This window comes from Rhinolophus hipposideros (genome assembly GCF_964194185.1).
Source record: "Rhinolophus hipposideros genome assembly, chromosome: 8".
NCBI lineage: Eukaryota > Metazoa > Chordata > Mammalia > Chiroptera > Rhinolophidae > Rhinolophus > Rhinolophus hipposideros.
Window position 1 is genome coordinate 81,826,033 of NC_138054.1, and position 17,153 is coordinate 81,843,185.

General features: G+C 52.9%; 2 protein-coding genes across 9 annotated transcripts in view; both read left to right on the forward strand.

The window, feature by feature from the left end:
- Positions 1-5,256, forward strand: part of KIF17 (kinesin family member 17) — a 39,947-nt gene extending 34,691 nt beyond the window's left edge. For 3 of the 8 annotated variants that reach the window (XM_081057501.1, XM_081057494.1, XM_081057500.1), the window contains exons 13-15: positions 1,083-1,153; positions 3,009-3,129; positions 4,499-5,256. In XM_081057501.1, coding sequence (XP_080913627.1) covers positions 1,083-1,153; positions 3,009-3,129; positions 4,499-4,677 — 371 coding nt within the window. In that variant the 3' untranslated portion in view covers positions 4,678-5,256. The remainder of the gene's footprint in view (positions 1-1,082; positions 1,154-3,008; positions 3,130-4,498) is intronic. The other 5 variants (XM_081057495.1, XM_081057497.1, XM_081057498.1 and 2 more) reach the window with 3 other exon arrangements.
- Positions 5,257-7,190: 1,934 nt separating this feature from the next.
- DDOST (dolichyl-diphosphooligosaccharide--protein glycosyltransferase non-catalytic subunit) lies at positions 7,191-16,140 on the forward strand. The gene is made up of 11 exons (XM_081057662.1): positions 7,191-7,447; positions 7,649-7,759; positions 12,065-12,151; positions 12,963-13,066; positions 13,198-13,292; positions 13,587-13,680; positions 13,958-14,106; positions 14,530-14,677; positions 15,289-15,409; positions 15,532-15,638; positions 15,713-16,140. Exons 1-11 carry the CDS (start codon positions 7,291-7,293, stop codon positions 15,860-15,862), a joined length of 1,323 nt encoding a protein of 440 aa, XP_080913788.1. The 5' UTR covers positions 7,191-7,290; the 3' UTR covers positions 15,863-16,140.
- The last annotated feature ends 1,013 nt before the right edge of the window (positions 16,141-17,153 follow it).

The window sequence follows — 17,153 nt, forward strand, 5'->3', positions numbered from 1 at the left end:
CTGCCTTCCTCCACAGTTTGCCATCCTGCAGACTGACAGGGAGCCATGGGCCTCTCCCTGCTGGCTGTGGGTGCAGCAGACCTGTGACCCCGAGATTCCAAAATATTGGGGATCTGAGAGAATGGTGTGTTCTGGGGTCAGAGAGATGTGGGTTGGAATTCTGGCTCCACCACTGCTTATGTGACCTCTTGGGACCCAGTGTCCTCATCTATGAAATGGGAATTAATAACAGGACCTTCCTTAAAGATTGTTGGGTGGCTTGAAATGTGTTAATATACATAAAACCCTGAGAGCCATGCCTGGCACATCTGAAGTGTGTGGTACTTTTTTAAAAATATCATTATCATGATCATCATTTTTATCATTTCTTCCTACAACCACCCTGTGACACCTATTTTGCATATGACGAAATGGAATCTCAGAGAATATTAAGTGACTTACCTATCGTCACAATCATGGCCGTGAGGAGGACTAGGGATAGAAACAAGCTGTTCAGTTTTGGGCCTGATTCAACTTCTGCTTTTGTCACTGACCTCCTGTGTGACCTATGACGGTCACTGTCCCTTTCTGGGCTTTGGTCCCCTGATCTTCACAAAGAAGAGTTTGGATAAGATAATCTTGAAGGCCCCTCCACCTCTATCGAGTCTCAGAGTAAGGTGGCTCTTTCTGCGGCCACTTAGCAGGCTCTGCCCATTCAGGGAGCAGGAGACTCTTACATCCCACAAGTCTCCCCCTGAGCAGAGTGTTTGTCCAGGTCCTACATCTCTGATGTTTGTGGATGGCCGCTGACACCATCCTGCTGAAGCCCCCGCCAGCTCCATTTCCCATGAACCGCAGGCAGCCCTAGTCTTCCTCCTGGTCCCCACCAACCTGCTGTCTGGCCTGGAAGCCGGGGAATGGCTTCTTTGGTATCTGAGCCCTCCTGTTGTTGGTTTCCCAAAGCCAGTCCTTTGCTTGGGCTGGAAAATATCCCCCCCTCCAAGCCTGAGCCAGGCCTGACCCCCACCCCCCGGGGAGAGTGCTGCAGCCCGCCCTGTCCCTCTGCCCTCATACCAGTGACTTCAGCTTTTGTTTTCTCATAGCAGTTTTAACAGGGCCACAGAACAAACCAGTCCGGAAAACCTCTGCAGCAGACAATGGCGAACTAGGCATGGTAAGGCCCCCTCGAGAGGGAGGGACGAGTGGGGGGCTGGTGGGACTTGGCTGCCCAGGTGCAGTGTGTCAGCATTACCTGAGGGAACTGGACTCCTGCTTTTCCCTGCCCGAAGGATTGAAGCAGAGGGCTGAGCCTGGATCCTTTCCGTGTAACTCTGTTGGCACCTAGACCCTCGTTCAAAGGGTCCTCTGGACCTCATTCAAAGCCACTTGCGGCCATAAAACCAGATGGACAGTCCCATTGGTGAGGGACAGAAGCTTCAGCTTCAATCCCAGAGGCCAAGCATTACATGCTGGTTCCCTGGGCCCCTGCTGGTATCCATGGACCAAAACGGTCCTTAAAGCTTCTGCAAACAGCACTTGGGATTCTAAAGTCCCTTTATTTTCATATCTGCCATATTTTGTATTGCAACAGGAGTATGTATCCTTAACACAGAGGTCAGCAATCTTTTCTGTAAAGAACCAGACAGTTAATATTTTAGGCCTCATGGGCCATGTGGTCTCTGTCACAACTACGCAGCTCTGCCATTGTAGCACAGAACATGCAAACGAATGAGCACGGCTCCATTCCAATAAAACTTTACAAAAACAGTCTGTGGGTCAGATTTGGCCCATAAGCTGTAATTTGGGGATCCCTGCCTTAAACCATTACAGATATTTCAGAAAACCCACCCAGACCATGCATGCTTTTGTAGTCATGCTAAGGCCACTCACAGGTTAATGAATTCCAGCCAAGCATCTCTGGCTGAACAACTCAGGGTGGCTGCAAGGAAGGTCTCAAGCTGGTCTGAAGCTTTGACTGGCTCCTTTTGATAGCTTAACTTTGTAAGAAAGGGAAAGTTGTTCCTGGAAAAAACATTCTTGGGACCACAAGGGGCTTATATTAGAATGCTTTTAGTTCCAAGTGATAGATACCCCAAAAGAAACAGTCAAGCAAAATAGGGGATTTATTGGTTCATGTTAAGTGTACCGATCTTAGGCATGGCTGGGTCTAGGGGCTCAATCAGTCAGAGTTCTGTGTGTGTTTTCACCTGTTGGTTCTGCTTCCCTTGGTATGCTGTCTTCGCACTCAGGCAGGCTTTCTCCCTGTGGCAGGAAAGATTGCCTCAAAGAGCAGGCAATTAGTGATCTGACAGGAAGAGAGACCTGGTCTCTTAGAGCACCCTTAAACCAACGCTTGTGGAAAGATTCTGATCAGTTCTGCCTGTGTCATGGGCCTACTTTTGGACCAATGACTACTCGCATGTCCAGATGTAGTTCTGTGATTGGTCCAGTTTGGGTCACATGTCCAGCTGTGTAGCAAGGGGATGGGCGGGCGGGAGTGGTGGTCTTAGGACACCATGAATGATCACCCCACCAGGACGATGTCAAGTGGGAGAAGGGTAGTTCCCTGAAGGAGGAGATTCAGGTTGAAGAAAACTCCACAATAGTGGTGAAAAACAATAGTTCTTGGTGATAAAAAGATTAGGACTCCAGTTCTAATCATCATAAATGTGCCCATGAGCTGAGTACGTACTGTATTACCTATTCTACGAATATGTCATGATGGGTTTAGGTGTGTCGTATTGTCCTTGCCCTGATGGAGCTGTCAGGATACCCTGTTTTGAGTTTTGCAGGAGGGAACAAGGCACTTCCTATCCCAAGGAAGGGGGTTTAGGGGTGTGGAGGCTAGGCTGGAGACTGGGACTTCCCTGCTCTGAGCTGCCTGGACCCCACCCCAGGAGTCAGGGTCTGTACAGGGTACACCAGAGTGGGTAGTGAGGCTCACGGCAGCCCCACCCCACCAGGCTTGCAGAGGCCCCAGGTAAGTGCACAAACAAGAGGTCTTGCCCCATGAGGATTTGTAATCTCAGCAGGCAGAAGACCGCTACAAGCTGATGCTCAGTCGGAGCGACAGTGAACATATTGCCAGTAACTACTTCCGGCCAAAGCGGGCCAGCCAGATCCTCAGCACAGATCCCATGAGGAGCCTCAGTGAGTACCCTGCCCACCTCTTGTCCCCCGGCCCTTCCCCGAGAGGTGTCTGGGCCCTCTGCCAACTAGGAGGGGCATGACGGGGTGGAGTCAGATGTCTAGACCTGGGTTGTAAACCCCTTTCCCTCTCTGAGCCTCAGTTTACTCAGCTATTAAAGGAGGGGCATGCTACTTCTTAGGAGTAGGTGAGATGAGGTGGGGAAATGACTCAAAGCCTGGCACATAGTAGGTGCTCAATACACAGTCTTCCCTTTCCTCTACCTCTTCATCTCCTGCGGGAGAGGTGCGGTGTTTGATGCATCTGTCTCCCCTGACGTGCACTTGGCTTCCCACACACTGTTCAGGGCCCTGGTGTGGGCTTGCACAGCTCTGGGTCCGGTACTACCAGCTTCCTCAGATGCCAAGATCGTGGCTTTCTCCTACTGAGCCAATGGGGGCCATCAGGGCCGCAAAAGCAAAACACTTTCAAAAGCAAGCATCAAAAATCCCTTCATTCTTCTTTTTAAAACTAAAAGACCACAGAGCTTCCAATAAAATAATGAAAAGCACATCTCAGTTCTACATTGAGGTTATTTGAACTCTTGCTATGATGTTTGGATATGTTTTCTTGTGGCTTGCACTATCAACAACAAAGATGTCTTGTGTGCCTTATTGTATAATATTTTGTAATAAATTTTTTATGTCATCAATGCCATTAGATTATAATTTATCTATACTTAAATCTTATTGATGCCACTTAGTATGTTTTGAGTATTTTTTGCTAAAATTCAATATGATGGGAAATTTATTACCATATAACAAAGGTTTAAAATAAAATGTCATTTATGTACAAAGCAGCTCAAGATGTTATTAAATGCATAAAATAGTCCAAATATCAACTTTTTATTTTTTGTGGAGTTTTGACACATTTTGAAAAAAACCTTGAAATCAATTAACTCAGTGAGAGTTAAGAGTCAGAGTGGGTGGAGTTGAGCAATAAGGAGGAAAAAGTTGGACAGGAAAAACTAACAGCAGCTGAGTACTGGCATTGTGCCCATGTTGCAGATGAGGAAACTGAGGCTCAGAGGGAAGTGGTTCCCTGAAGAGGTGGAGCTGGGCTTTGAACCCAGGGTTGTCTGGCTCAGGATCCCAGTCTGCCTCAGTCTGAGACACTAAAACTCCACACTCCCGGCCCAGACCCTTTGGATGCAGACGTGCTGGGCCTAAGGCCTCAGCCAGAGCAGCAGCTCAGTGCTTGGGACCCCATCTGAGGCCTCAGGACCTCTGGCTGGGTGGGAGGTGGGCCAGACTCTCCAGCCACACACCGTGATTTCTCTCCATCCCCTGTACTCCTGGCTTCACCAGCACCCTCTGTGCTTCTTCTCCACAGCACAGCACAACTCGCCGCCAGGCCTCAGCTCCCCCCTCAACAACAACTCTGCCATCCCACCCACCCAGGCCCCTGAAATGCCCCAACCCCGGCCCTTCCGCCTCGAGTCCCTCGACATCCCCTTCACCAAGGCCAAGCGTAAGAAAAGCAAAAGCAGCTTTGGCAGTGAGCCTCTGTGAACACAGCTGCCTGCTGCCCTGCCTCTGGGCTTCCAGAGACTGCCAGACCCTCCCAGGGCAGCCCCAGCCACGACTCCTCCCACCTGCCCCCACAGTGAGCCGGGGGCAGGGCGCCCGAGGGGGCCTTCACCCTAGGAAGACACATTCCCTCCCCTGTGCCTCAGAGAGCCCACTTCTGCCTGAGGTGGGTGCCCCGCGGAGGCTGGACCATCCTTGGAGAGGTCCGCTCTGGCTCTCCACGCTACTTCAGTGTTTCCACCTGCTCACCTGCCACAGAACCCGCCATCTGTCCCCACCAGTGTTGTTCTGTGCCTCTGTGGGCTTGGGAGCCTCAGCGCTGCCTCGAGGCCTTCACCAGCGGCCCCAACAGAGTGGGCAGCAACTTCCATGTGGCTCAAGCTCAACATCTTGACTATTGAAAATTGTGCCTGTGCCCAGTTGGCCCGTGTACCAAGCCCTGTGGGATGGGCACATGCATCCTGGAGCAGCCTTTCCCCTGCTGCCCATGCCCGCTGGACTGTGGCCCAGAGGAGGCCACTTCATATTAATCTGCCCCAATAAACTGCCGTTTACCTACAAGCTCCCCCTCCCTGATCCTCTGATACTGTCACTGGGGCCCCTCCCTGCCACTGCTGCCTGGCCTTCGTGGGGATGTGGGGACGCTCTTTCTGGAGGAGGGCGGCTTAACTGAGGCCTTTAGAACAAACAGGCTCCAAAGTTTCTGCAACTCTCTGCAGTTGTGAGTACAAGTGCTGTTTATGTTCCCCTGGGGAGAGCATCTGAACTAGCATCCGATTCTCAAAGGATGTGTGACCCAGGAAAGCAGAGCCCTTGTTGGGAAGTAGAGGCCATGTCTTGTTGAGGCCCAGGTTTTGTCAGTCCTCAGGGGCTCCGACAGGCCAGGACCGAGTCCAGCCCCCCAGCAACCTAGGACACAGCTCTTCCCTTGCCTGTGTGTCCCTGGTAGCCCAGGCCTGCCCTGGGGGGGGGGCTCGCAATCTGAGGGCAAAGGGTGGACCTTCGGTGCTGTCCTGAGCCTCATTTCACTGGGCGCCGCGGGTGTGAACTGGGGCTAACAGCCACCTGTAGAGTCAATGTGCAGGGGCGATGAGATGGTGTCCGAAGTTCTGGTGCGCAGCAGGTGCTCCGTGTTCCCTCCCCTCATTCCTCCAACTCCTATTTCATGTTAATTACTGTGGCCCACGCCGCAAGCACAAGCCGGGGCCGAGGAGCTCACGCTCTGGAGAAGCTGGGGTGGGGTGGCAGGTGCTTAGGGAACGACGGAGATTAGTCTAACCACAGGCTGCAGTATGTCCTGGAAGAGGAAACGACATCGGGGTTTTATGGGGAACCAATTACCCTTGTGAGGGGAGCAGCCTCAGGTGGGGCTCCCACAAAGAATAGAGCAGATCCAGGAGGCTTCAGATGGGCATGTGGGGAGGAGGCGCAGGATCGAGGGAACTGCAGGAGCCAAGGGCCGGGGGGCGGGGGCAGGGGCGAGTAAGCTGAGGGTGTGTTAAAGGTGAGCCGGGCTCGCGGAGGATCAAGCCGCGGGAATGAGTCTAAGTGGAGACCCGAGAATGAAGGCCTTGTCCCTGCGCTGTGGCTGACTCCTAAGCAGCAGCTTAGCACCGTCAAGTCTGAGTCCCGAGTCCGGGAGGACTGAAGTCTTGAGCTGGTTGTGGCAGCTGGAGCTTAGAGCGGTGGGGGGACTGAGGCCGCCGGGGGGAGCCTGCACCCTGCGTCAGTTTAGGGCTGGGAGGCAGCATTGCCGAGCCATCGCTCGGCCTGGCCCCGCACTAAGCGCTTTAAAGCCTGCGCTAGTCCCCGCAAGAGCTCGTCCTTCGGAAAGGCACGGGGACAAGGAGCGCGGCTTCTAGCTGGTTCCCTTTGCAGCCTCGGACAGTAACCTGCAGAGAAGGGAAATCCCAAGTGAAAGGGCTAGTGGGGGAAGAAGCCTGGAAATGAACCCAACTAGGGCTTTTTAATAGTCTAGTCCACCGCCTCTTCACGCTGCCTCCAGCGCAGGCCACCAAGCTGGGAAGGACAGAGGACAGGCCCGTGCCGAGGTCCCCGGTCCGTCAGCGGCAGGAAGCTGAAGTGCCCTGGCCGTTATCTTATATTTGCAATTCCTTCCTCTCCGGAGGTGGTGGAGGTGAGGGTCCGGTTCCTAGTCCCGAGTCAGTCCAGGACCAAGAGGACCGAAGAGTTAATCCGGCGAGAGCCACACCGCCCCAGATCCCGCCGTCCGGGACGCGACTGTCGAGACCAAGCAGGCGGAGACCAGTCTAATGAAAAGGCGGGCCGGGGGCTCGGGCCGGAGCCCGGCCTTGTTGATTGGCTGCGGCTGCAGAGCTGTCTCTCAAGCATTGAGCCTTTTTCTCTGGGGAGGCGGAGCCGTGCTCCCCTTCCGCCAATAGGGTTCAGAGGCTCCGCCTATAACCCGAGCACTTCCGGTGATGCTCCGGGTTCCCGCCCTTCCAGCGGCGGCTCCCGGCGCCGACGGCAGATCACTTCCGGGTGGGACTCCACGACCACGAGCCGCGATTGGGCGATTTTAGACAGGGCACTTCCGGTGTCCAGGTGCTTGGGTTCTTTGGCAGGAGGAGAAAGATGGAGCTCCGCGCCGCGTCCCATGCTTGGTCCCTCTTGTGGCTGCTGCAGCTGCCCTTGCTTGGGTTGGTCGGTGCCAGCGGTCCCCGCACTTTAGTGCTGCTGGACAACCTCAACCTGCGGGAGACGCATTCGCTTTTCTTCCGGAGCCTGAAGGGTGAGACCGGGGCCCGAGGGGGCGGCGGGTAAGAGAATCTGGGCTTGGAAAGGTCCCCGAGCCCGAGGCCATCGGCCACGCGCGCTCCCTCGCACTCGTTTTTCGCTGGCGGGCCGCCCAGGTCTGCCCTGCCGTTTGGGGGGGGCGGTCGTGAGTGTCCTTTGCGCCCCGTCTGCCTCAGCTCCCCGCTTTCTTGTCCAGATCGGGGCTTTGAACTCACATTCAGGACGGCAGATGATCCCGGCCTGTCGCTTATTAAGTACGGGGAGTTCCTCTATGACAACCTCGTGGTCTTCTCTCCGTCGGTGGAAGGTAAGCGCTGTGCGGCGCCCCCGGAGCCAGCACTCGGCTGCTGCTTCTGCATCTTGAGCCTGTTCTGGGTCACAGGGCGGGTCTCCAGCCCTGGGCGCTGCCGCTGCCCGGGGACCACAGCAACTTCTGGGCCCAGGGGAACGCGTTTCCTTCCTGAGAAACACCGCTGAGGACTGGGGGGTCCAAGGTGGCCACCCACCATGGAGCCTGGGGCCCTGCTCCTTAGAAAAGGGCATGTTCTCCGTAAAGGGCCCGATGGGGAAGATGGAGAGCCCCCTGGTTGGGATGGTCGGTGGGAAAAGAGGAAATGGCAGGCTCTTAATGTGGTTTGCTGTAAGGAGGCGCGGTAGTTGATCTTTTTGGATGGATTCATTCACGGTTCTGAGGCCGAAAAAGAACCTCGGCGATTACCTAGCCCCGGGCCCTGGTTGAGGCTGGAAGCTTGTGTCCAGGGCCGGCCCGGGGCTGGCTAGTTGTTGAGCAGAATGGCTACCGGTACTGGATTAGCCAGCGGATAGACACTTCGGTATTCCGGTGACGGGGAGCTGGCTGTCTTCACAGGCAATCCGCACACCACCATTAGAGAACCCTGTTAAGAAGTTCTCACATTAAACTGAAATCTGTCTCCTGTATTCCCTACTGTGTCTATGTGGCATGGGGGGGAGGAGGAAGGGGCCTTAGGAAATCAGGCTAATGCGTATTTTGCTTAGAGGGATAGCCTTCACGTAATCATAGCCCGTTCAGCTGTGTCGTCTCCAGACCACACGTCCCTTTTGCCACGCTCTTTTGCTGACCGTCGAGTCATTCTCTTCTCTAGTGGCTTCAGTTTACCTTCTTCTCAGAGGACTCAGGTTGTCTCCGTCCCGGGTAAGACAGGCCTGCCATCTCCTCCTTCAGTTGACGGAGCTTAGGAAGTCTTTCATTTCGTTGGCAGCGGTAATATTTTGTTCTCTGTGGTTCATGTGGGGTGGGGTTCCGCCAAATCCCCGCAGTATGTTTCTCTAGGCTCCCGTCACTTAACCGTGTTACTCCCAACTCGCCTGCAGCGCGTGCCTTTGTAATTGGCTTTTTGAAGGCAGCGTGGCTGGGTGGAAGTGACCCAGATTGTACAAGTTAAAATCTTCAAGTTACTGGGCGGGTGGATGGAGCCTTTGGCAGGTTCATTGGTGTTTGCCAAGTTGCTGCTGTGTTTGGGACTCTGAAATGGATTCTGAACAGTGACAGAGCCTGCCCACAGGGATTCCTTCAGTCTGTCTTTGAGGACACAAGAATCAGGGCTTGAAGTGATTGCCAAATCCCGTGTGGGGATGTACAGGATGGAGTGGAGGAACTGCCCGAGGTGAGCTCAGGAGGTGGGGTGGGAGCGACGTTGAGAAGAAATGGTGGGTGACACAGGAAGGAGATGGAACAAACAGGTGGGAGAAATCTCAGAGCCTAAGTCAGTGTTTCACAAGCGTTACTCAACTATTCCTGTGCCTCCTTCATGACTTACTAGATTCCATATCGTCTGTGCTCATAATTACTTAGTATTTTTCTTCAAATTGACTCGCTTTTTAAAAGCTAAAATAACATTTTAAAAGGAAACCAGGGGTGGCCAGTTAGCTCAGTTGGTTAGAGCCTGGTGCTAACAAAACTAAGGTTGCTGGTTCGATCCCCACATGGGGTATTATGAGCTGTGCCCTCCTAAAAAAAAAAAGGAAACCAGGAAAGAACCCAGTATCTTTGTGAAAAATGGAAATCCGTTATCATCCCTTGCTTTGAGTAGAAGGTAACTATAAATAGAATAAATATAGTGCTGTTAAGTTCTAGCCAGATTCTGTTGCCTGCTGAAGACTTTGAGCCCGGGCTTCCTCTTAAAAGAAGTTAGCAAGAGTGAGGGAAGTGTTAAAGACCACATTAAACCAAGACATTCTCTTTGCTGGAGAAAGCTTGGGAAGTAATTGGGAAGGGAATCTAACTGAGATTCAACGTTATTTGAAAGCTGCCCCCATCACTGTTGTGATGGTGCTGCAGGAGGCCCTGTTGGGCACCCCTGGGGGGAAGGCTTGTACCTGCGGGGGGGCGAGTAAGGGTTCGGCCCCTGCTCCCAGGGCCCTGCCGTGGTACCGGGCCCACCATTAGCCCGCTCAGGTGTGGGAACCCTGGCCTGGCTTCCTTCTCCAGGTATCAGTGGGATCCTTGCCCCCTCTGGGATCAGGAAGCTCCCAAGTCACGTGCAGTACTGGCTACAGAAGAAAGATCCATAGCACATCCACTGTACCCAGAAAAATCGGGACCCCTTTTTATAGATGGGGAAATGGGCTCAGAAAGGTGAAGGGATTGCCTAGGTTTAAGCCCGGGTGTCTCCATTTCAAAGCCTGTGATCTTTTCACTACCGAAGAGTTTCAGCAGCTGCACTCTTGCCATTTTGGACGGGATAATTGGTGGGGGCTGTCCTGTGCAGTGTAGGATGTTTAGCAGCAGCCGGGGGCCTCTGTCCACTAGATGGCAGTAGCTCCCCCCCCCCCCCCACAACGAGAAATGTCTTCAGACATTGCCCTGAGGGACAAAACCACCCCCGCCTGGGAACCATTGCACTGTACCCAGAAGTGTTTTTGAATTGTTGAAGACGCTGCCCGGCCTCTGAAGGAGAGTGGGTAGGTGGCCTTCTAAATGTAGTATGAGGTCGTGTCCCCACATATAAGATGTTCTGTCTGTGCCAGAAGGAAAGGTTAGGGGCTTTATTCTTCGGGATGGTTTTCAGAAAAGAGGGCTATTCTCACGTTTAGGTCTTTACGAAGTCATATTCTGGACTCATTTCCAACCGCCTCATGGGTGTCTAATGGACAGACTTTGGGGCCCAGCCTCAGTAAACGGCACTTCCATCTTTCCAGTTGCTGGGGCCAAGGCTTGGGGCCGTCCTGAGTGTCTCTCTCACACCCCATATCCGATCCATCATCAGACTCTGCTGCCGGCTTTACCTTCGGATGTGAGCGTAGGCCCCTTACCCCTCCCCACGGCCCTCTGCAGCCCCTCCACACTCTCCCCTTCTGCCATGGCCCAGTCACCAGTCTGCAAGTAACCTTCTGACCCATCACTGCTTCCATCCGTACTCCACCTGTATCTGGTGGTCCACCTTGCCGCCAGAATCATCCTTTCAAAACAGAAGTCAGATCATGTTGGTCTCTTGCTCTGCCCCACAGCCAACATCTTCACGGGGCCCGCAAATCCCTACATGAGCTGCCCTCCCTCATGTCACCGCAGTGTCCTCTGCTGCTTCTCGCTGCCCTTCACTCTCTCCAGCTGAGCCACACTGGGCTCCTTGCTGGTGACAGGCTCACCCGCCCCTGGGACCGCGCACCTGTCGTTCTTAGTGCCCGGAATGCCCGCCCTGCACCTCATGCTGCCTGGCTCACTCTCCCACCTTCTCAAATGCCGTTTGTCCAGGGCTTCCTGACCAGCCTTTATACTCGCTTCCCTCCTGCCATGTCCCCTTCCTTTTCTTCCAGCACAGAAGTCCTTTTCACTTAATGAATAAGTGAATTACTGGGCACTCCCCCGTGACTCTGTTGAGCATCAGGGTGCACTTTGGGGAAGGCTCTTGAGCTCAGGGCAGCCTGCTTTTGGATGCTTCTGGCCGTCACCTGACCTGACTGTCCAGAAAAGGGTATGAGCTCCCAATTACTGGTGCTGGAACTTAATGAGTCTTTACGGTGGTCACTTTAAAGCACAGTGTGCAGGTTCTGCCATGGCTCGCGTGGATATACATCCGGGGGAGTCCTAGGAAAAAGACCCTGCTCTCAAGGGACAGCGTCCTGCTCAGATCCCAAGTGCTCTCTCTCAGAGAACTTAGACGGAAGTGAAGTGGACGGGCTCTGCGAAACTGTTAGGTGACCCCAAAAGTGGCTCTGTGATGACAAAGACAGTGATGTGAAAAGTGCGGGTGATGAGTTTCAATGAAGGTGTTTCATGAAATGTGAGCGGAGAAATGCAACATTTCTAAACAAATATTTTATATATGATTTGAAGTGTGTATAGGTAACTTGACTATAACTGGTAGCTGTTTGACTATTTCATTTATACTTTTGAAAGTTTATGAATTTGAGCCATTATTTTTGGATCATCCCATTGGGAAAACGGGAGAGTTGCCCAGTATAAGGGCTTATATGGTAACCGTCCCAGGCGTTTGGAGCCTCCAGAGGACGCTGTTCTGTGAGTGATTGTGGCTGGTCTGCCGTCAGGGGCATCCCCCACCCCCCCAAATGTCGGAGTTGCTGAGAGGAACTTCCTGGGTTTCCGGATCACTGAGTCTGGTGCTTCTTTCAGATTTTGGAGGCAACATCAATGTGGAGACCATCAGTACCTTTATTGATGGTGGAGGCAGCGTCCTGGTAGCTGCCAGCTCAGACATTGGTAAGTCTCACCTCGGAAGCCCTGGTGCTTCCACCATCTCTCCAGGAAGCCTGGAGAATTTTACAAATGGAAGCTGCCAAATTGGCATTCACTGAGTGGTCCTTGGCCAGGGAGTGAGTGAGGGAACGGCAGGGCCATTCAGTCCCTCCTTTTCTGTGACTAGAGCCAATGAGATGTGGGTCTTTTTAAGGCTGGGAATCCTGTTTCTTTTGTTTTTTGTTTGTTTTGTTTTGGTGACTTTTTCCCTAAAAAGAGAAGACAAGTAGGGGGAGGCTAATTGGGTGGAGCCCAAAGCACTGGACAGAGTTTTGTTTTGTTTCCTGTTTTGGAAAATTACAAAGATACTTAGAAGTATGGGGAGACTAGTAGCCTGAACCCAGCCGCAACCGTGAACACTTGGCCGGTCTTGCTTCATTTTTTCAGTACTGAGAGATTTTTAAAACCATATTGGGTGGGTTTCTCAGGAAGGTGATGATGAGGAAAAGAGAAACCTTGTAAGCCAAGGCTCATGCAGGTCAAGTTTGCCCACAGTGTTACTCTGCTTCAAAGGGGGTTTTCGTGCGGAACCCAGGTCACTGTGTATTTGTGGAGGGAGCAGGCCAGGGGTCCACCGTGGTCCAGGGGTCCACCCTGGGGCTGAACGCCATGCTGCTGTCCAGGGGTCCAGCTCGGGCTGAGGCCGGCCTGGTGAAGCTGCAGGGCCCCAGGGAAGACTGGGAGAGTGAGTCATGGCAATGCCAAGACAAGTGACATAGCTTGGTCCAGGGCCCAGCTGTAAGGACTCAGCCAAACGCATCTCGGGTCCATGCAGGTGACCCACTTCGAGAGCTGGGCAGTGAGTGTGGGATCGAGTTTGATGAAGAGAAAACTGCTGTCATTGACCATCACAACTATGACATCTCAGACCTTGGCCAGGTAATCAGGCCTGTCACCTTCCAGGTTTCAGGCCCTTACAGACCTCAGCCTGGAAACTGCAAGGAAGTGGGAGGGGCCCCTGGCCGGGAGGCACCTTTTCCTGACCACTGTCCTTCCCTCTGCCCTTGCAGCATACACTCATCGTGGCTGACACGGAGAATCTGCTGAAGGCCCCAACCATCGTTGGGAAGTCATCTCTGAACCCTATTCTCTTTCGAGGAGTTGGGTGAGTGAGCAGGGTACAGCCTACAAAAACCTGGGGGAAGAGGGGTCCCTCTGTTTTGTCAGGGAGCCAGCCGAACCTGTGATTATTTGGGGGTATTCCCTCCTCGCGAGGGTGTGGATGAGATTAATTTATGACACTGAGTTAAACTTCATAGTTACAGCAAGAGGAGAGCTAAGTGTTTGGCCATCAAGCAAGTAGGAGTCATTCCTGCAAAGAAGTGGCCCTTAGGGACCCTGGATCCTTTGGGTTCAGTGCTTGGGGTCGTAGTTTGATCGCTCTCTCTTCCTTCTGCAGGATGGTGGCTGACCCTGACAACCCTTTGGTATTGGACGTCCTGACGGGCTCTTCCACTTCTTACTCTTTCTTCCCGGATAAACCGATCACCCAGGTAAGGGGCCTTTGTAGCCTTGAGGCTCCAGCTCCTGGGCCTGGTAGCAAAGCCCTTTTTTATTTGAAGATGAGAACTAAGCAGAAAAGCATGCTTTGTTGAGGCTGATGAATGAAATGAGAAGTTGGTGGGAGCGGGGAAGTAAGCAGAAGCAGCAGGGTCTCAGGTTCCGCTCTCAGGGAGGGCCCGGTTGTTCAGGTCTGGCGTTCTGGCCCCTTGCCCTAGTGGCTTGTCTCCTGCCCTGGCTCTCCTGGATGACAGTTCTGTTTGTTCCCAGTATCCCCATGCGGTGGGGAAGAACACCCTCCTGATCGCCGGGCTGCAGGCCAGGAACAATGCCCGGGTCATCTTCAGTGGCTCCCTTGACTTCTTCAGTGATGCCTTCTTCAACTCAGCCGTGCAGAAGGCCACGCCCGGCTCCCAGAAGTAGGTGCCCGGGGACTTTGGGGCATGTGGTCTGGATGCTGGGTCTGTGCGGATGAGGGGATGAGCCTTTCAGCTGTGAGTGTCAGAGGCTAAGTATCTTTAGGTGCTTTCAAATTACTTGAAGACTTGACTTTGTCGCTCGGTTGATGGTGTTGGCGATCCAGACTTTTCTAGTAATGGCTTCTCTGAAGAGGTTTTGAAAGTGTATTTACTGATAAGGGGACACCCAAAGCAACACCACCTCACATCTTCTCATTTTTTTCTGTTCCCTCAAACCAGGATACTTAGGTACTTATGGCCTACAGGTGGAAATTAGCTTAGTGCACTCCATCCTGGTGGATGGTGGACAGTCTTGCTTACCAGGACCACTGGGAAGAAGTTGGTTCTGGTGCCCCAGCCCCTCTTCTGTTTCCCCCTCTGCAGGTATCCCCAGACAGGCAACTACGAGCTGGCTGTGGCCCTCTCCCGCTGGGTGTTCAAGGAGGAGGGTGTACTCCGTGTGGGGCCTGTGTCCCACCATCGGGTGGGCGAGACAGCCCCACCCAATGCCTACACGGTCACTGACCTGGTGGTAAGAGCTGCTTGGAGTAGGAGGGCCCAAGGGTTTGGCCAGGTTGACTCAGCTCGAAAGCATTTATGGAACACTTCTGTGCCTGAGGGGCCTAAATAAGGATGAATGAATTAACCTTTACCCTGAAGAAAGTCATTTAGTGCAGGGAAACTGAGACCCTAATGGAGACCTTGTGGAGAGGTGTGGTTTTGCTGTGGGAGTGCAGAGGCAGGAGGGGCTTCGCCACCTCACTCTGCTCCGAGTGGGGATCACAAGAGAAATGGCACTGAGTCCAGTCTTGAGGATGAATCTGTCAGGCAGGAGATGTGGGGCGGGGCAGGAGAGCAGCCAATAGGGAAGCAGGGACACCCGAGAGTGCTCGGCAGTTGAGGGGTGTAGAGCGTGCTTTGGGTGCAGACTTCCCTGGGCCTGCAGGGTCAGATGCGAGTCAGAGGGGTTGGCCATCTGGGTGGAACCTCAGTCACTGTCCAGGGTGGGTGGGAGGCTTGCCCACTTTGTCACGACTCTTGGGAGTTCCTGCCAGATTCATGAGTGGGGAATCAGTGCAGCTCTGAGGATGGCGACATCCCTCCTGTCACTGGCCTCCCTGGCTAACTGGCCTTTTTTCTTAGGAGTACAGCATCGTGATTGAACAGCTCTCAAATGGCAGATGGGTCCCCTTTGATGGGGATGACATTCAGCTGGAGTTTGTCCGCATCGATCCTTTTGTTAGGACCTTCTTGAAGAAGAAAGGTAAATGTAATTCTCGCACAAGAAGCTGCAGGGAGACAGTCCCCGCCTCTGGCTTGCTCTTGGGAGGCTAACAGGAACGTGGCAGGAAACCCCTCCTGGTTACTTGTGTTGCTTGTCCCTAGGTGGCAAGTACAGCGTCCAGTTCAAGTTGCCTGATGTGTACGGTGTGTTCCAGTTTAAAGTGGATTACAATCGGCTAGGCTACACTCACCTGTACTCTTCCACTCAGGTAAGCACAGGTAGCAGTCCCTTTTTCAGTCGGCGTGTGTCGCACCTGGGCCTGTCACCTCTGTCCTGTTGCAGGTGTCAGTGAGGCCACTCCAGCACACGCAGTATGAGCGCTTCATCCCCTCAGCCTACCCCTACTACGCCAGTGCCTTCTCCATGATGGCCGGACTCTTCCTCTTCAGTATCGTCTTCTTACACATGAAGGAGAAGGAGAAGTCTGACTGAGGGCCAGAGCCCGGGGACTCCTCACAACACGGAGTGGACGGGCTTTAATAGGACTGAGTGTTTCCCCTTTATGGTGGGTTTTTGTGTTTGTTTTTTTTTTAAAGCCATGGGACAATGGCACAGCCTTACCTCAGTGGGAGATGCAGCATTGAATACCAAGGGGCGGGGGTTAGGGGACGACTCTTACGTTGTTTTTCCACCTAATGCTAAGTGGTGGTTTCCATGTGTGCCGTCACAGTCATTTCTAAAATAAAGAGAAACGTTGCCCTCAAACTTCATCTGGCCCCTGCTGTGCTTTGCTAATGGAGGGGATATTGTTCGGCATTGACTGGATATAGAATAGTAAGTGGCCTCTTTTAATTTGGCTGAAGACTGGACTGTATTTTAACTATGAAATGACAGCATTTCCAAACTTCTCAAGGGTTCAAATAAGGTTATTAACACACTGAGGCTGGTGGGGCATCACCAAAATGGGAAATGTAGGGTAATAGCGCTTGCCTGTAGAATTAAGGAATTGCCTGCTGGAAAAGAACCTTAAATGTATGTTCACTTGCTTTAGGCAATGGCTGTGTTCCTAGAACATGTGCAGAACCCTGTGTGAAATCCCTTCCCCATTGCCAGTCTCTGCCCACAGGATTTTCTTTCTGGTATAAGAATTAACGCCAAATAGTTGAACGCACATACATATTCTGCGGTTGTAAATGTGCATTTAATGCTTCACAATTCCTATAAGAAATGCTAGACAGAAGGAAATCAGCAAGTTTAAAACCCTATGCTGTTAATTTCTATTTCACCAGTGATTTTAGCTCTGCTAGACTCGATTCAGGAGCTGGAGGAGCTCCGTGGAAATGCTTTCTCAGAACTACCCTGGAGCTGTCCCAGAATGCACAGTTGAAGGGCAGAGGCTCCTTACTTCTCAGGCCTGCGTGTCTTTTCATTCTGATACCTGAAGGTACTGACCTGTGCAAATGTTTGCCTTACTTAGCTCAGTGACATGCCACTGACAGCCACCGCCAGGCCTGGCTCCTCCCTATAAAGCGGGGCGCAGGCCCGCCCCTCCTCAGCCCAGCCTCATCTAACACCAGCTTGTCTAACACCAGCTCGGCCTGTAACTTCGGAGGTCTGTGAAGACAGAACATGAGCGTAAGGTAGGGCTTTCCAGTCAGCACTTAACCCCTGAGGGATCTTCTCACCTGGTGCAGAGCTCTTACCACATTAATTGTAGCACAGATACACAGGGGCCCAGCCATTAGCACTTTCTGTAGGTTGGGCCCTTTGAATTCATCTAGAC